Below are 18,893 nucleotides of genomic sequence, written 5' to 3' on the forward strand. Positions count from 1 at the left end.
CCATGGCATCCACGAGAGCCTCCTGGCATTTCCAGCATGGGGCTTCGGGAAGCAGTTATAAAAGCCCCTGCTGCCCAGGGAGGTGCTTGCTCTGCTCTGTTCTGCAGGCTCAGAAAGCACCTCACCAAGAACGCCCGGGAGTAATTAGGGGCTAAGAACACAAAGTCAGCCTCCAAGCAGCCACTCGCTCTCTGGGGACCAGGATGAGGCTCCAAATTCGCGCAGTTTGCCTTGTCAGAGCAGCAAGCTGTAAACTGGCACTGGAAAGCAAAGGATTGGCTTGGGCTCTGTTGTTAGACTTTCACTATTTACTTCACCCACATATGGGCTTCTCATTCATAAGTGCATCCTCTAGCACTGGCAGCAGTCTCACAGCTCAGTAGGAAGAGGAGCAGTGATTCACACATGCCCTCCGGTGCTTTGTGTTTGGAAGGAGCTCAGCGCCGTGCGCTGCTCTGGGCTAGCGCTGGGGAGCCAAGAAGTGACAGTCGAGCCACTGTGCTTCTCTCAAGGGAGGTCCAACGGCTCCCATCCAAACGCAGCAAGGAACCAGGGGGCCCTGATGGAGGATGCAAGAGACCAGGGCTTGCTTCATGATGCCTCGCTCCATCCCCTCTGCTTCTGCCCGACGCTCTTCAGTGCTCCGTTTGCCAGAGCTCTGAAAAGCCTCCTGAGCGCGACTTGAAAGCCCTGCCCAAGCACCTTCTTCACCTGAACTCTGTCTGCAGCGTCAGTTTTAGCTGATTTCTCTCCTCGTTACCCAGAACCACAGCAAATCCAGCAACCTCGCCCATCCTGTCCTCCCGCTGCCCAGCTCACCCTCAAAAAGGAGGAGGAGCTGACGAGAGAATGTTAGGGAAGGAGGTGATCTCCATGGGATACCACTGCCTGCGAAAACGTAACCAGCGCAACAACAAAGATGCGCTGCCTGTTGCTGTCTGCTGCACAGACGGACTTAGGAGGGTGGCTGTGAGCCCCTCTGCAGCGAGGCTGATCCTGGGAGGTCTGGGGGACACCCACCAGGGCACAAGCAGCCATAAACAACCGGCGAGCAAAGGGGGTAACAAGGCACACAGCCCAGCGCACAGAGCCAGCTGGATGGGCTTTTGCTGGCCCCTGAAGTGGCTGCAATGACAGCAGTGGGTGCACACAAGGCAGGAGGTGCTGCACCTAGGCTGGACGGGAGGTACAAGGAAGTGCGACTCATCCCTGGAGCTAAAACACACCGCTCGTGGAGTGGGAAGCCTGAGACTCGGGCCCGCCCCGGGATGCCCTCAGACCTACGTCTCTGCTCACACGCAGGTGGGAACGGTGCCCCTACCCTGGTAAGGCCCTGGCTTCTTGGAAGGGCTAACGAGCAGAGCCTGGCGCAGCTCTGGAGTTCCTGCTAACTTCATGAGCCCTCAGGCCAGGGCCACGCTCCACAAGAGTCACTCACACACAGCAACACCAGCCACAAGCACAACAGCGTCCACAAGGGCGTGCGGGACGAGGGCTTAGCAAAGCCAAGCGCAGACTTACGCAGCTCTTGCCGTTCACGATGAAGTGCGTGGAGGCGCAGGCTTGCTGCTTCACCTCCTCCATCCCGAAGATGCAGACGGCAGTGGTGTTCCAGGCCTTGGCACCGTGGTTGTGGTGGAAAACGCCTACCCACCAGCCCTGCTCGCCCCGTCGGATGAGGCTGGAGGAAACGATGAGGCTCCTGCAGCCGCAGTCCAGATAGACGTGCCCCTGCAAAGTCAGGCCGCCCTCCGTGGGGCGCAGCTGGCGCAGGACAGCCATGCTGGGCGGCTCCACGTAGCCAGCCCGCCTGACCTTCAACCTGTAGTAGGGGAAGAAGAGATGATCCCCCCACTGCAGCGCGTCAACAAAGTGCAAGGGCTCCTTCTTGCGCTTGATGATGCCCAGCTCCTCCTTGGACTCCAGGTTGTCCATGCTGCGCACCGTGATGACGGTCGCCTCGTCCGACTGGGAGGGCTCGCAGCCCAGACGGCTCTCGGAGTCGCCAGTCGAGTAGGTGGCCGCCACGGCCAGGTACCAGGCGCCGGACAGCTGGAAGACGACGCCGGCGGTGGAGCCGTCGGGCAGGCAGCTGACCACCTCGCTGCGGTTCAGGCGCTGCCGGTAGGCCGGCCGCTCCCACACCTCGCAGGTGCCGTCCTTCTGGGTCCAGCCCGCCAGCAGGACCCCCACCCCTCCGGCCTCCTCGTAGGGCAGCAGCAGGTTGCTGCGCATGCCGGGGGGCTCCCCGCAGCCCTGCCCCGCGGCCGCCGGCACTACGCGGCGGCGGGGCCGCAGCTCGGGCCAGAGCTCGTAGAGGCAGCTGCCGCCCGCCACCAGCACGCCGCCGCCGCTCACCTCGATGTTGTCGATGGCGGCCCCCGGCAGCTCGAAGCTCTGGGGGCCGCTGGCGCCCGCCAGCGCCGCCAGCAGGGGCAGCGCCCAGCGGAGGGCGGGCGGCGGCGCCGCCATGGGCGCGGGCTCGGCTCGGCGGGGCGCCTCAGGCGGCGGCGGGCGGCGGGCGCTGCTGCGCCATGGTGCGCCAGGGGCCGGGCGCTGCCGCCGCCGCCGCTCTCGCCGCCGCGGCCGCGCTTGTGTGCGGGCGGGAGTTCCTCTTTCGGGGCGGGGAGCAGAGCAGAGGAGGGGGCGCCCGCACGAGAGCGGTGGGCCGGGCTCCTCCGGGAGGGCTGCCGAGCCACCTCGCCGCCGTGCGCCGCAGCTCCCCCCCGCCCCCGGCCCCGCCGGCCCGCCTCGCCGCGGACAGGGGGCGGCGGCGGCGCGGGAGCCCACCGCGACCGCGGGGCTTGGGGGAGCGGCGGCTGGGAGCGGCCGCCGGGACTCGGGGAGCCGGAGATGGGGGCGGTCGCCGGGCTCTGGGGAGCCGGAGATAGGGGCGGTCGCCGGGACTCGGGGAGCCGGGGATGCCGGTGGCAGCCGGGGCTGGGGACGGCCGCTTCCCCGCGGCGCGGGGCGACACCCGCCTCGCCTCGGGCGGCCACTTCGCTAAGCTGCCGGCCCCGGGGGGTGGCAACCCCCTCCCGTCCTTCCCCGGCGGCTCAGGACCCTGGTCGCTCACCTGGACCCCGCCGGGGCAAAGGGGTTCCCCCGCGCACCCCTCTGCGCGTCTCTCCCTGCCCGGCTGCAGCCTCCCTGCTGGCAGCGGGCGGAGGAGCGAGGCGGCGCGGCCGGGGCGAAGGTGCTGCGCGGAGGCAGGCCCGCGGAGCGGCCCGCGGCTGGGTGTGGGGTGCGGGCACGGGGCCAGGCTCTGCTGAGCACCGGGCTCTGCACGCTGCCAGCTCGGCACCCCGGCTGGTACCCGTTAAAAGACTGCACAGCCGCTGGATGAACAGCCCAGTCCATCGCTGCCACCCTGCCCAGGACGGTTGAGCTGTGTGGGGACTTACGGGCTTGTCCGAGCTGCAGCAAAGGCTCCAGACTTCCTCCCGAGTTCAGCAGGGTAGGCAGAAGTCCCTGTCCTCTGCAGCCCTGCTGCCGGGACACCGACACCTGTCCAGCGCAGACAGGAGGCCGGGACGGGTCGCTTGGAGCGGCGCAGCTGACAGCGATGCAGGGTGGGTGATGAGACCGAGAGCAGCCCTGCTAGGAAGCACTTTGCAGTGCTGGTGGACGAGAAGCTGGGCAGGAGCCAGCAGTGGGCACCTGCAGCTCAGAAGGCCAAGGGCAGGCTGGGCTGCATCCAAGGCAATATGGCCAGCAGGTCAAGAGAGGGGATTCGGCCCCACTGCTCTCTCTGCTCAGACCTCACCTGCAGTGCTGCGTCCAGCTTTGTACCTCCCAGGGCAAGAAGAGTGTGGACCTGATGGAGAAGGTCCAGAAGGCCATAAAGATAAGTGACCAGAGGGCTGGAGAACCTCTGCTACAAAGAGAGAATTGACGTTGTTAAGCTTGGAGAAGAAAAGGCTCCAGGGAGACCTCAGAGCTGCATTTCAGGCTCTGAAGGGGACCTATGAGCAGGGTCAGGAGGGACTGTTCAGAGGGCTTGTAGCAACAGCACGAGGGGCACTGGCTTCAAACTACAGCAGAACAGCTCTAGGTTGGACATCAGGAGGAAGTTCTGCACAGTGAGAGTGGTGAATGCTGGAACAGGTTGCCCAGGGATGTGGTTGAGGGCCCATCCCTGGAGATCACATGTGGTGTGTCCCAGGGCAGCCTGCTGTAGCTGGAGGTGCTCCTGCTGAGTGCAGGGGGGCTGGACAAGATGCCCTTTGGGGGTCCCTTGTAACCCAGTGCGTTCTGTGGGTCTTAGGATTCTGTTCCCCATGGGGTTGTTGCTGGCACAGGATCAGCAGGATGAGGAGCAGAGGCTGCCAGCTCTGCTGCCAGTAAAACAGCATTTTGATGAATTATAAATGGAAAAGTGGGTTTGTGAAGGGCAGGGATGGACTCATTTCACTGTTCTCACTTGGGTGAGGATGGGCATAGGACCCACTGCCACTGTCCCTGAGAAGAGCACATCTCGTTCAGAACCAAGAGGCCATCTGACCCTCCATTTACATTGCTTTTATCTTAAATTAGCTTTCAGCAGGCAAAAGTGGAACTCTCAGCACTAGAACAAAAGTAACCTCTGTACAAACGAGTCAAGTGCAGTTTTTTCAAGGAGGAAGTGTGATGCAGTTACCAAATTTTGATTCTCTTTCTCCACTGCCACCCCCAGTGGCAGTTATTGTGCAAGAATTGTTGTCGCTCAGGTCAGCAAAAACACAGCCCCAAAACAAAGTAACCTTGCAGCAATCAGTGTCTAGGACAAGCACCACCCTGAAATCCCTTCACAACTCATCTGCTGAGCTCTGGGACAGTGGCTCTAAAATGAATCACAGAATGCAGCAGGCTGGCAGAGAGCTCCAAGCTCATCCAGCCCAGCCTAGCACCCAGCCCTGCCCAACCAACCAGACCATGGCACTAAGTGCCCCAGCCAGGCTTGGCTTCAACACCTCCTGCCACGGGCACTGCACCACCTCCCTGGGCAGCCCATTCCAATGCCAATCACTCTCTCTGACAACTTCCTAACAACATCCAGCCTGGACCTGCCCTGGCACAGCTCCAGGCTCTGTCCCCTTCTTCTGTCCCTGGCTGCCTGGCAGCAGAGCCCAACCCCACCTGGCTACAGCCTCCCTGCAGGCAGCTGCAGGCAGCAATGAGCTCTGCCCTGAGCCTCCTCTGCTGCAGGCTGCACCCCCCCAGCTCCCTCAGCCTCTCCTCACAGCAGAGGTGTTCCAACCCCTAGAGCATTTTCATGGCCTCCTCTGGCCCCACTCCATCAGCTCCATGTTCTACCTGCACTCAGAGCTCCAGAGCTGCATGCAGTACTCCAGCTGAGGTCTCCCTAGGGCAGGAGAGAGAAGCAGACTCCTGCCTGCCCAGCTGCTGGCAAGGCTCTATTGATGAAGCCCAAAATGCCATTGGCCCTCCAGGAGTGACCCACAGGTGCTACAGCTCAGCACAAGGTTAACAGCTAACAGCTGTGCTCAGAAGGCTCCTGGGGTCATTGTTGGCCATGAGTGTTGGCAGCTGCCAGGCTGGGAGGGGCTGCAAACACTTTGGATGCCAGGATTATAACAGCCAATCCTGCTCCCAAACTGAAGGAGCAGCTGGGGGGGAGGTGAATGACATTTAATAAAGGGAAAGAAACCCCCACAGGATTTGTTCTTAAGGACACAGAGCTGTGGGGAGAGCCCAGAGGGGGCCACAAAGGTGCTGGCAGGGCTGGAGCAGCTCTGCTGTGAGCACAGGCTGAGGGAGCTGGGGGGGTGCAGCCTGCAGAGGAGAAGGCTTTAGGGCAATGAGCTCTGCCCTGAGCCTCCTCTGCTGCAGGCTGCACACCCCCAGCTCCCTCAGCCTCTCCTCACAGGGCTGTGCTCCAGGCCCCTCCCCAGCCTTGCTGCCATTCTCTGGGTACCTTCCAGCACCTCAACATCTCTCTGCAATGGAGGAGCCCAGAACTGGACACAGCACTCAGGCTGTGGCAACATCAACAATGCATCCAATATGAGCAAAATGCAGTAAAGGATGTGGAGCAGGAGGGTTGGATGATTTCTCTCCTTGTCATATAAGAAGAGATGCTCTAGGTGCTAACAAACGCTGCCTGCAGCTCCCTGTGCCAGGTAAGCAAAGCCAAGCCTCATGCCAAGAGCACCAACGTGGGTTGTGCACACGAATGCAGCTGGCACAGCTGTGCAAGGGGAGCTGAACGTGGCACACTGGGCTGCATCAGCCCCTGCCTTGCCTTCTGTTGCTTTTCACTGCAGAGGCAAAGCTCTCAGCTATTTATGTCTTGCTCACAGCTTCAGAGGCTCAGCAACCTCCCATCTGCAAGACATCTTTGATCCTGCCCACAGACCACGTCCAGCAATAGGTCTTCTCCTGCAGACGTCCCTCCCTCTGCCAAATCCCCAAGCTGTGCCTTTGCTGGCTCCCAGGGCTGACCAAGCAGCCTGTTTCTCAGGCTCTATGTTTAAAATAAGCCACATTCTTCACCAAATGACTGATCTGGCTCAGTGGGTGAGGCCAGGCTGACTCCAGCCTTGGAGAGCAGCAACGTGAGAGCTCCCGGGGCTGCAGGCTGCTTTGGCTGCCCGAGCAGCAGTGTTCTGCTTCAGGTTCTGCTTAGATTAGACTGGGACCTGGAAAGGCTGCACTGCAAAGGCTGCTGCCAGGAGGAGCAGAGGGAGAGGAGGCTGCACCCCACCTGTCCCAGGGTCATCCATATGAGCCCATTTCTAGAGACTTCCTGCCTCTTTCACTGCTCTGTTCCTGCTCTTTCCTCCCTCTGCCCAAGGAAGCAGTGGCTTGGACCAAAGCCTCATCTTGCAACGTTTAATTTTGCATAGGCTTCTGAAGCAGCTTCGTGCTGAGAATTACTGCCTGAAGTCCTTCTGCTTGTGAGTGGCCCAATTCTTGCAGTGGCAAAGCATTCCCAGCTCCTTCCGAAGCCCCTGAAGGAAACAGGAGCTCCTGGCTTCAGCTCCTTCCAGAGACACCCACCAGCAGTCCAGCTGAGCTGAGCTGCTGCTGATAGGGAAGCAGAAAAGGAGGCTGCAGAGGATATTTGTTATTAATCAGAATTCATCAGGTTGGAAAAGAGCTTCAAGATCACCGAGACCAACACATCACTTAACAGCTTGTAATCAACTAAGCCATGGAACCAAGACCCTCATGCAGCCTCCTCTGAAACACCTCCAGCCATGAGCACTCCACCACCTCCCTGGGCAGCCCACTCCAGTGCCAATCACTCTTTCTGACAACAACTCCCTCCTAACATCCAGCCTAGACCTGCCCTGGCACAGCTTCAGGCTGTGTCCCCTTGTTCTGGTGCTGGCTGCCTGGCAGCAGAGCCCAACCCCACCTGGCTACAGCCTCCCTGCAGGCAGCTGCAGACAGCAATGAGCTCTGCCCTGAGCCTCCTCTGCTGCAGGCTGCACCCCCCCAGCTCCCTCAGCCTCTCCTCACAGGGCCGTGCCCCAGGCCCCTCCCCAGCCTTGCTGCCCTTCTCCAAACACCTTCCAGCACCTCAACATCTCTCTGCAGTGGAGGGGCAGACCTCCCTCCCTGGAGGTGTTCAGGAGCAGGTTGGATGAGGCCTTGAACAACCTGTTCTAGTGTGAGGTGTCCCTGCCTATGGCAGGGGGGGTGGAACTGGATGAGCTTTGAGGTACTTTCCAACCTAAACCATTCTATGATTGTATGAAAGCTAAGAAGACACCAGCAAGCCTCTTGCTGGGTGCTGGCCTGGCTGTCAGTCCCACTGCTGCTGGTTTTGTCCAGCCCTGCTGCTGGGTGCTGGTTTGGCTGGGTGCTGGCCTGGCTGTCAGTCCCACTGCTGCTGGTTTTGTCCAGTTGTTGCTCTGAGTTTTGTTTCTCAGGCACTGCAGGAAGAGCAAATGAAGGACTCTGCCTGCTAGGGTTAGGCTGCACAGAGCCTTGCTGCCTAACCCTGGCACTGCCACCCAAGCTTCTGCAGAAGCCAGGGAACCAAACTGAGCTTCCCTCACTACCCTGAGCAGGCTTTATATATTTCAGGGGGGTGTAGGAGAGCTGAAGTTAGAATCACAGCAGGGCTTGGCTCCACGTGCAATGTACAGAGCACTCCTTTGGATCCTCCTCGGTGTGAGGCAGAACACATCTTGAATTAAGTTACAATTGCTTCCCCACTGCCTGCTTCCCTCCTCCTTGTTTCTCATCAGCATGCTAAATTGATCTGAGTTTATGACTCTGCAGAGAATCTGACAAAATAGTGCTCAGTAAATGAGATCTGGGTTTGCATTTCATTCACTGGGCCCCACTTGCCTGTCTCCCCTGCTCTGAGGCTCCAAGCCCCATCAAAGGGCGATTTAATTTATTTATTTACTGCATGTGTTTACCTCAGCTTGGCTCTGCTGTGGCGTTTTTCTTTTCCCAAGGGGTAAATAAGCTTCCTCTGACAAAGTAACAACAGGTAGCACTAATGCTAACCTGCACCCTGTCCTCAGGGTAAGGCTTTAACTGACTGCTCTCCTCCTTAGAGACCTGAGGCACTTCTGTACTGCTACTCAGCTCCAGCAGACCTCGGGGAGTCATGCTGGGCAGGATTCCCTCCCTGGCCAAGTGAAGTGCCTTTGAATGCCGAACCGGAGCCTGCAGGGTGGGATTTTAGCTCTGCTTTCCACTTTTGTCTCTGTGCATCACCGAGCCGGAAAGTTGCTGACCTGCTGCATTGCTCTTGGTGGGCTTCGCGGGGAGGGAGGGGCAGGTTCAGCCGCGGGCACCTTTGTGACCCTGCAGAGGAAACTCCAGGGGCTGCCGCAGGAGAAGAAAAGGAGCAATTGACTGTGAAAGGGCTGCAAATACTGCGGCTGAAGGGAGAGGACAGGGACCTGAATCCCATCTCCATTAAAACACTTGGGGAAGGGACTCAGGGAACCACAGTTCTCTACGTGAAGCACTCCCCCCGCTCCGAGCTCACTGCGCTTCCTTTTCAAACGTGGTTTTGGAGACCTGGTAGCTGTGTTAGGGAAAAGAACTGGAGAGAGGCACACAGGAAGGTCAGAGCTTGCTCTCCGCTGCGCTGAGAGGCGCTGGTCACGCAGTGAAAGCAGCCCTGCAGAGGCTGGGCTGGGGTTGGAAGCGCAGACCTGGGCTCTAGATGTGCCACCGCATTCCTGTGGACAAGCAAACCCCCCCCCGAGCCTCAGGGCTGTCTCCTCTGCTTATGGAATGCATAAAGTGATCTACCTGTCAGGAGGCTCTGGGAATCCACATCAGTGGAGGCATTCCCTGCGTGGGAAATGGAATTGCAGGGCTGCAGGAAGGCACAGAAGCCATCCAGTAACACCAGAACCAAAGCCACTGGGGTTTCATCCTCCGCTTGTCTGAGCTTCCAGAGCAGGCACATGGCAGCAGCTCTGCCTACCCAGGATGTGCTTCACTTCTACTGTACTTACTACAGAACTCTGTACCACTGCCATGGACCTGATGGAGCATGTTGGAGCTACATTTTGGCCACAACAACCCCACACAGCTCCACAGGCTGAGGCCAGAGTGGCTGAGAGCAGCCAGGCAGAGAGGGCCCTGGGGGTGCTGGCAGAGAGGAGCTGCAGAGGAGGCAGCAGTGCCCAGGTGGGCAGCAGAGCCAATGGCATCCTGGGCTGGCTCAGGAGCAGTGTGGGCAGCAGGACAAGGGAGGTTCTTCTGCCTGTGATCTTCTCTTTCCTCACCACCTCCCTGGGCAGCCCATTCCAATGCCAATCACTCTCTCTGACAACAACTTCCTAACAACATCCAGCCTGAGCCTGCCCTGGCACAGCTTCAGGCTGTGTCTTCTGTCCCTGGCTGCCTGGCAGCAGAGCCCAACCCCACCTGGCTACAGCCTCCCTGCAGGCAGCTGCAGGCAGCAATGAGCTCTGCCCTGAGCCTCCTCTGCTGCAGGCTGCACACCCCCAGCTCCCTCAGCCTCTCCTCACAGGGCTGTGCTCCAGGCCTCTCCCCAGCCTTGCTGCCCTTCTCTGGGCACCTTCCAGCACCTCAGCATCTCTCTGCAATGGAGGAGCCCAGAACTGGACACAGCACTGCAGGGGTGGCCTGAGCAGTGCTGAGCACAGGGGCACAAGAACCTCCCTTGTCCTACTTCTCCTCTCTGGCTCCACAGCTGCTTTCCACGAGCAAGTCTTCAGAGCAAGTTAAAAGCTAACCCAAGTTTAACTCCTCCTTTGTCACTCCAGCAACTGGTTTTGGTGTCCCTGTCACACTTCCCCATTCTGGCTTCTGCTGAGGAGACTTCTGCATGGCAACAGGACACGAGAAGCTGAGAAGCCAGCTCAGTGCTGCAGGGTGCTCAGTGCCTGCAGGCTGCAAGCTGAGGAGTTTTGCTTCTGCAGTCATCTGAGAGGAGTCAAAAAGACAAAGGAGTGAAAGTCTGGCTCGGCACAGAGGAAAATCCCAGCTCTATAGAGCAGCTTTTCCCAAGCCTGGGTATGAGCAATCTCTTAATGAGCTCCCCCCCCCCGTCCATTATCTACACAAAAGCTGTGCCTAGTTGTTTTTGTCGTTGCTTTTAATGAAAGTGTGATTAATTAGGTTAGCCAAATTAATTAAGCTAACGACATTCAGCAAGAAAACTTTCAGCTCATGTCCAGAGGCTACAAAAGTAGCTTCTGTCGAAGCATCTCCTCAGTGCTGACACTCTGAGCTAAGAGAGACCCAGGACATGCTCCACCTTTGCCACCAGAGAGCAGTGGAAGTATTTTAATTACAGCAGTAATTGGGTATAATTAGCAGCACACACTGAATGCAAGAGCTTGCCTCTCCTTGGCTGCTGCTGGATAAAGGTGTCCCCAAAGGGTACAGGGACAAACACTGCAGTTGGGTATAGAATCATAGAATCCAGCAGGCTGGCAGAGAGCTCCAAGCTCAGCCAGCCCAGCCTCCAGCCCTGCCCAACCAACCAGACCATGGCACTAAGTGCCCCAGCCAGGCTTGGCTGCAACACCTCCAGCCATGGGCACTCCACCACCTCCCTGGGCAGCCCATTCCAATGCCAATCACTCTCTCTGACAACAACTTCCTCCTAACATCCAGCCTGGACCTGCCCTGGCACAGCTCCAGGCTCTGTCCCCTTCTTCTGTCCCTGGCTGCCTGGCACCAGAGCCCAACCCCACCTGGCCACAGCCTCCCTGCAGGCAGCTGCAGACAGCAATGAGCTCTGCCCTGAGCCTCCTCTGCTGCAGGCTGCACCCCCCCAGCTCCCTCAGCCTCTCCTCACAGCAGAGGTGTTCCAATCCCCTGAGCATTTTCATGGCCTCCTCTGGCCCCACTCCATCAGCTCCATGTTCTACCTGCACTCAGAGCTCCAGAGCTGCATGCAGTACTCCAGCTGAGGTCTCCCCAGGGCAGGAGAGAGAAGCAGACTCCTGCCTGCCCAGCTGCTGGCAAGGCTCTATTGATGAAGCCCAAAATGCCATTGGCCCTCCAGGAGTGACCCACAGGTGCTACAGCTCAGCACAAGGTTAACAGCTAACAGCTGTGCTCAGAAGGCTCCTGGGGTCATTGTTGGCCATGAGTGTTGGCAGCTGCCAGGCTGGGAGGGGCTGCAGACACTTTGGATGCCAGGATTATAACAGCCAATCCTGCTCACAAACTGAAGGAGCAGCTGGGGGGGAGGTGAATGACATTTAATAAAGGGAAAGAAACCCCCACAGGATTTGTTCTTAAGGACACAGAGCTGTGGGGAGAGCCCAGAGGGGGCCACAAAGGTGCTGGCAGGGCTGGAGCACCTCTGCTGTGAGCACAGGCTGAGGGAGCTGGGGGGGTGCAGCCTGCAGAGGAGAAGGCTCCAGGGCACCTCAGAGCTGCTGCCAAGAGCTGAAGGCATCCTGCAGGAAGGCTGCAGAGGGAGCTGTGCTGAGGGGGTGTGAGGCAGGCCAAGGGGCAATGGTTTGGAGCTGAGGCAGAGCAGGCTGAGAGTGGAGCTGAGGCAGAAGCTGTTGAGTGTGAGGGTGGTGAGAGCCTGGCCCAGGCTGCCCAGGGAGACTGTGGCTGCCTCCTTGCTGGGGGTGTTGCAGGCCAGGCTGGGTGAGGCCTTGAGCAGCTGAGTGTAGCTGAGAGGTGTCCCTGGGCATGGCAGGAGGCTGGAGGGGCTGAGCTCTGAGCTCCCTCCCAATTTAAGCTTGTCTATAAAATCACAGAATCAGCCAGGGTGGAAGAGAGCTCCAAGCTCATCCAGCCCAACCTAGCACCCAGCCCTGCCCAACCAACCAGACCATGCACTAAGTGCCCCAGCCAGGCTTGGCTGCAACACCTCCAGCCATGGGCACTGCACCACCTCCCTGGGCAGCCCATTCCAATGCCAATCACTCTCTCTGTGCAGAGCCTCCTCCTAACAGCCAGCCTGAACCTGCCCTGGCACAGCTCAAGACTGTGATTCTATGTAAGCTGATGAAGTCTCTGGAAAGGAGAAGGTTCCCTGTGGGACTGACACCAGTGCAGCAGGCCCAAGGCTGGCAGCACAAAGGTAGCCCAGGGTTGTCCAGGATCCTTGGGGTTTCCTGTCACAAGCTGGGTGTGAATCAGCAGCAGCAGGCCTTAGTGCAAAGGCACTTTGGGCTGAACTTGTGTGTAAGCAGAAATGCTGTCTGCAGGGGCATGAGGCAACCCTTCTGTTCTGCTCAGCACAGGCAAGGCTGCAGCTGATGTCTGCCCTCTGGGTTTTTTTAGGGCATCTGCTTTAAGGAGGAGCAGACCTAGTGGAAAGCAGCAAAAACTAGAATGGGCCTTTGAAGACAGGGCTGGACCCAGCAGAGTTGTTTGGGATTGATTTCTCCTCTGGGGAAGAGAGAAGAGGGCAAATGCAGAAGGGCTGTGATGGTCTTCAGCCATGCAGCAGGAAAGGAAACCATTTGTTCCCCTCCTCTGTGGTTGATTGCATGACAGGAAGGCTGCAGTGAGTAAAGTTCAGATTTGACATTAGGAAATGTCAGGAAAGCAAAGTCTTAAAGGGTCAGCTGCTGGGCAGCACTTCAGAACAGGAGCCTTGGCCAGCAGTGGCAGGCAGAGCTGGTCTTGTCTGAGTGGTCCCACAGAGTCCCATCACATTTTCTACCGATCTGAGTCAGTCTGGCAAGGGCTGGGCCTGAGCAGGGGTGAGGGATGACCAGATGGAAGAGGGAGCTGTCGGTGCCACCCTGCACTGGAGGGGACGTTATGCATTTGGGGCTGTACCAGTGAGTGCCATCTGGGTGCGGTGCTGAGGGATGCGCTTGGGAGCTCCTGGGGCCGACCTTGCAGTCTCGGTCGTGGCCGCTGGGTGGCGCTCTCGGGCCAAGAGAAGCCGAAGGCTGCGGCAGCAGCTCCGAGGCTCTGCAGCCCAGAGCCTGCCTGCCGCTAGCGCAGCCCGGGACGGCAACACAGCCAGACAGTTCCTGAATATCCCTAGAAAGGGAGACTCCACAGCCCCCCGGGCAGCCTGTGCCATGGCTCTGGCACCCTCACAGGGGAAAAAATCCTCCTCAGGTTCACATGGAACCTCCTCTGCCTCAGCTGTCACCATTGTCTCTTGTCCTGCCACTGGGCATCCCCCAGCAGAGCCTGGCTCCAGCTCCTGGCACTCACCTGCACACATTGATAGCCACTGCTGAGGTCACCTCTCAGTCTCCTGCTCTAAGCCCCAAGCCTCAGCTCCCTCAGGCTCTCCTCCTAAGGAAGATGTTCAGCTTCCTTCCTCATCTTTGTGGCTCCCTGCTGGACTCTCTCAAGCAGCTTCCTGAGGTCCTTGGAACTGGGGAGCCCTGAACTGGACACAATACTCCAGATGTGGCCTCACCAGGGCAGAGTATAGAATCAGAATCAAGCAGGTTGGAAGAGAGCTCCAAGCTCACCCAGCCCTGTCCAATCAACCAGACCATGGCACTAAGTGCCCCAGACAGGCTTTGCTTGAACAGTAGAAGGGCAGGAGAGCTTCCCTCGACCTCCTAAGCACAGCCCTTCTAATCCACTCCATTGTGGTATGGTTGGAGACAAAAATGCTGAGAATAAGCTGTGAGGCTCTGCTGAGGTATCCATGAAACCAGCTGAGCAGGTAACCCAGTCCTGAACTGCAGCACCTCATGGGACCATAGAATAGGTTAGGTTGGAAGGGAGCTCAGAGCCATGCCCAGGGACCCCTCTCAGCTGGACTCATCTGTTCAAGGCTTCACCCAGCCTGGCCTGCAGCACCCCCAGCAAGGAGGCAGCCACAGCCTCCCTGGGCAGCCTGGGCCAGGCTCTCATCTCACCACCCTCACACTCAACAGCTTCTGCCTCAGCTCCACTCTCAGCCTGCTCTGCCTCAGCTCCAAACCATTCCCCTCTGGGGGGCTCTAGGCACCCGGAGGGAGCACTCAGCTGGGTCTCTTCTGAGAGCCAGTGGCCACGGGAAAGGACATGGTGGAATCCTCTGCTGGGCAGCCAGGGAAGAAGAGGGGAGTGGTGGCAGCAGCAGCACCAAGGACAAGTGGCAGGAGGAAGAGGAGCAGGCCTCGGGGGCTGAAGGGGGAGGTGTATAACAGTATCCATTTTCTCCAGTGAGCCTTTCCTGCAGAACAACTGGGAGCCACTGAGCTACAGCTCATGGCTCTGCAAGTGGTATGGGCTTAGCCTCACCCCAGGAACTATCCTTTTCTTTTCCTCCTGGAAATCAGGGCTTCTTGAATGCTGCTGGCACCAGGACAAGGCAGCTATAATTCTCCCTGACCCTCTGCCTGAAGTGAGCTGATGATAGTGCAGCAGGGCTAGAGCCTGACAAACACCCTCACAGAGCTGCTGCTGACTGGGGAGGGCACTTCACCTTTTATTTATAGCCAACTGCTTTCACTGGCCTGATATTAGCTCACGCAACAGTGACTCCCAGGCATGCACTGCAGTGCCAGAGCCTTTGAAAGCAGCTTCACATCCTCTCTCTTTTTTTCCCTGTTAGTCATCTATCACCTTGTCTGACTCCCCTGCACTCTGCAAGATCCTGGGCTCTCAAAAGTAAACAGCAGGAATTAGGGGCAACTCCATGCCATTTCCGTGCCAGGCACAGGGCTGATGCTCCCACAGGAAAAAGAGTCTGCTCCGTTCCCTACATGTGAGCTCAGGAGAAATCCCCAGGTCCTCATTAAAGGGCTGGAATGTGTCAGGCTGCAGAAATCCAAACACTCTGCTGAAGTCGTTGGGAGGAAGCTCTGGCAGCCTGCTGCCGGTGTGTGTGTGAGCGCGCACGGACCGAGGCACCGACGTGCCCCTGCCCCGGCTGCGGCAGCTCAGCCGTGGGCTGCAGCCCAGAGCTCCTGGCTGCCACCTCTCAGATTCAGTCACTCACACTGCTTTGGCTTGGAAGGCAGCTTCAAGACCTTCCAGTTCCAACCCTCTGCCATGGGCAGAGACATCTCCCACTAGACCTGGTCAAGGACTCATCCAGGCTGGATTTGCACACTCATGGATTTATGCACTCACAGAATGGTTTGGCTTGGAAGGCAGCTTCAAGACCTTCCAGTTCCAAACTCCTGCCCTGGGCAGAGACACCTCCCACTAGACTTGGTCACAGACTCATCCAATCTGGCCTTGAATGCCTCTAGGGAGGGACCATCCACAGCCTCCCTAGGCAACCTCCTTGCAGAGAATCAGAGAATCCAGCAGGCTGGCAGAGAGCTCCAAGCTCACCCAGCCCAACCTAGCACCCAGCCCTGCCCAACCAACCAGACCATGGCACTAAGTGCCCCAGCCAGGCTTGGCTCAAACACCTCCAGCCATGGGCACTGCACCACCTCCTTGGGCAGCCCATTCCAATGCCAGTCACTCTCTCTGCCAACAAATTCCTCCTAATATTTGGTGTCTGCTCCCTGACAGGAGGAAAACCCCTTCCAGGACTCCTAAAGCCTCTTCTAAGACCAAATCCTCTTCTAAACAAATTCATCTTGTTCTGGCAAGTCCAACCACTCTCTTCAATCTCCTTTTTCCCTAGCAAGGAGCTGCAGTGGGGTTTTGACTTGCACGAGCTATTTGCTTACACAGCCAATGCCACAGGAAGTCATCACTGATCTTGGAGGTCTCTTCTCACCTGCTTGATTCCATGATTGCTGTCCAGGAATTTCTGTCCAGATGCAGAACCACAGAACTGCTGATGTTGGAGGAGCCCTTTGAGATCACCAAGTGCAACTGCCTGGAGCTCTCCAGCCCACCACTGCTGCTAAACCATGTCCCTCAGCAGCGCATCCACGCAGCCCTTGAGACCTCCTATCTTGGAGCAAGCAGCTGCTTTGAAAGCTCCCATGGCTGCTCCAGCACTCTGCATCCTCTTCCTTCTGCCTCATGAGGACTTTGGGGCAAGGAAATGTTTCTGGTGGCAGCTAAGACAGGAGCTGGGAGAGCTCTGGAGGTTACTGGCACGGGAGAAGAGGCATTTGACTCTGCTGATCTACTTGGTGGGGCATTTTCCTGCACTGACAACCACATCCCCTTTTCCTTCAGAAAGATCCCTCTGTTCCCACAGCTTCTCACCTGCCTGCTTGCAGCAGGTGCAAGGGCAGGCTGGGCCAATCCCTTCAGCTTTCACAGGTCTCAGGATGTGGGCTGGAGCTGGCAACTGCATTTACAATGGTGGGAAAGGGCAGTACTTATTTAAAGAACTAAGAGAAAGAAGATGGGAGAAGGACCTGCAGGTAACCCCTGGCGCTGGTGCTAATCAAAGACAAGAATTCTTCTCCTCCAGAGCTGCACACTGCTCAAACTCAGCTGTGCTTTGTGAAGGAGCTCTGACAGGAGCAGGAGTGAACATGCATGGAAGGAGGCCTGGCTCAATCAGTCCCTTTTTTGTTGATGCCCCACACAGGCAAGCTGGCAGGAGCAGGAGTCTAAGATTTCAGGGAGGAATAAAAGGAGGAAGGAACCAGAAGAAAAATAGAACAGCAAACCCCAGAAGTAGTGTAGTCTTCTTTAGCAGAGGCTGCAGGACGAACCAGGGGGAGGTCTGCTGGAGCCCTCTGCAGGGAAGAGCCTGCCCACCTTTATGTGGGCACAGCTGAACAAATACTCTGCCTCTGCCGTGCTCCAAGCACGCAGCGCCTGAGCCTTCTGCCCTCTATTAGCTTTCTAAACACGGCGCAGCCACAGCAGGCTCCGGCTGCAGCTTGCAGAGCCCTTCCAAAAGCTCAGAGCCGTTGCTCCTTGGCTCAGGCTGCTTTGGATATTCCTGAAGTGCGTTGCAGAAATAATCACAGCCTCACTGCTTTCTGCTGGTCTTGCTCTGACTCGAGACCCACCGAAGCTGCAGCCTGCAGGATGGTCCAAACGCTCCTCTCGCGTCCCTTCGCTGCGGCTGGATGGTCCCAAAATCGGGCTCCGCACCGTAGCTGCCACTGCAATTAGCGGCTTCAAGGGAACAAAGCAGGGGCTCTGTTAGACGGCGACGGGGCTGGTAAGATGATCTCTTTCCCAGCCCCAGGTTCCCGCTAGTCCAGTCATACCCAATAAGTGGGATTCGCATCCCTCGCATCCCCGGGGAGGCACTCGCAGGGCGCCGATGGGCGCCGCCGGCGGGAGCGAAGGGCGCTGAGAGCGGCCGAGGGGAGGCAGAGGGAGCAGGGCCGCGCAGGAAGGCTCCTACAAAGCTCCATGCCAGCGCCGAGGAGCTGAGACAACACAAGGGCAGTCCCAGGGAGGAAGGCAGGGCAGGGAGGGCGCTGCCTTGGTGGGTGGGGAAGGAGCTGCCTGGCAGGCAGGAGGCTGCCGCGCCCCGGTTTGTGCCTGGGGGTCTGCGCCAGAGCTGTCGCCAGCAGCACAAACTGTGGCGATCCTCCCTGCAAAGCCAAGATGCCAGATGGCAGCCTCCCTGCCCGAAGCAGAGATGAAGCCTGTTGGCAGAACTCCTCGGGCAGCAGGAAATGCCTGCACGGTGCTTCCTGCTCCCTTCCCAGCACATCCCTCCCGAGCCGGCAGCTCCCAGCACCCACGGGCGGCAGAACCCAGGGCTCCCGAGGCTCTGCAGTGGCAGAAACGACTCTCTGCACCTCCCCTTCACACCAGCTTCTTCCCAGCGCTTCAGACAAAGCTGGTGAAGGGTCTAGAATTCAAGACAGATGTTGAGGTGCTGGAAGGTGTTTGGAGCAGGGCAGCAAGGCTGGGGAGGGGCCTGGAGCAGAGCCCTGTGAGGAGAGGCTGAGGGAGCTGGGGGGGTGCAGCCTGCAGCAGAGGAGGCTCAGGGCAGAGCTCATTGCTGCCTGCAGGGAGGCTGTAGCCAGGTGGGGTTGGGCTCTGCTGCCAGGCAGCCAGGGACAGAAGAAGGGGACACAGCCTGAAGCTGTGCCAGGGCAGGTCTAGGCTGGCTGTTAGGAGGAAGTTGTTGTCAGAGAGAGTGACTGGCATTGGAATGGGCTGCCCAGGGAGGTAGTGGAGTCCCCACCCCTGGAGATGTTCAGGACAAGCCTGGCTGGGGCACTTAGTGAGGGTTCGTTTGGGTCTCATCTGCTGAGCACAGCTCCACAGCACCACCAGCTTGTCAGGGCAGGAACCTAACCAAAACTGCCAACATTTAACCAAACACATCCAAACTTCAGGAAAGATTTGGGCTCCTGCTCGTGGGTCTCATAGAATTATAAAATCCAGCAGGCTGGCAGAGAGCTCCAAGCTCCTCCAGCCCAACCTAGCACCCAGCCAGCCCTGCCCAACCAACCAGACCACGGCACTAAGTGCCCCAGCCAGGCTCTGCTCCTAACAGAGCTGTTCCATTCCCTTCAACATCTCTGTGGCTCTGTGCTGGACTTTCTCCAGCAGTTCTACGTCCCTATTGAACTGGGGGCCCAGAACTGTGGACACAGTGCTCCAGATGTGGCCTCAGCAGAGCAGAGGGGCAGGAGAACCTCTCTGGACCTGCTACCACAGCCCTTCTG

At 58.3% G+C, this 18,893-nt stretch overlaps 2 protein-coding genes across 2 annotated transcripts in view; both read right to left on the minus strand.

Annotated features, from left to right (window-relative positions):
* Nucleotides 1-2,472, minus strand: part of PLXNC1 (plexin C1) — a 78,865-nt gene extending 76,393 nt beyond the window's left edge. The window contains exon 1 of the mRNA XM_064154899.1: nucleotides 1,522-2,472. Coding sequence (XP_064010969.1) covers nucleotides 1,522-2,472 — 951 coding nt within the window. The remainder of the gene's footprint in view (nucleotides 1-1,521) is intronic.
* A 381-nt stretch (nucleotides 2,473-2,853) lies between these two features.
* Nucleotides 2,854-18,893, minus strand: part of LOC135181659 (uncharacterized) — a 37,067-nt gene continuing 21,027 nt past the window's right edge. The window contains exons 3-5 of the mRNA XM_064154917.1: nucleotides 8,703-8,793; nucleotides 3,767-3,877; nucleotides 2,854-3,597 (exon numbers count right to left, since the gene is read on the minus strand). Of these exons, the coding sequence (XP_064010987.1) occupies nucleotides 3,073-3,597; nucleotides 3,767-3,877; nucleotides 8,703-8,711 (645 nt within the window). The 5' untranslated portion in view covers nucleotides 8,712-8,793 and the 3' untranslated portion in view covers nucleotides 2,854-3,072. The remainder of the gene's footprint in view (nucleotides 3,598-3,766; nucleotides 3,878-8,702; nucleotides 8,794-18,893) is intronic.

The sequence above is a fragment of the Pogoniulus pusillus genome, chromosome 15 (assembly GCF_015220805.1).
Source record: "Pogoniulus pusillus isolate bPogPus1 chromosome 15, bPogPus1.pri, whole genome shotgun sequence".
In the NCBI taxonomy this organism is placed as follows: Eukaryota; Metazoa; Chordata; class Aves; order Piciformes; family Lybiidae; genus Pogoniulus; species Pogoniulus pusillus.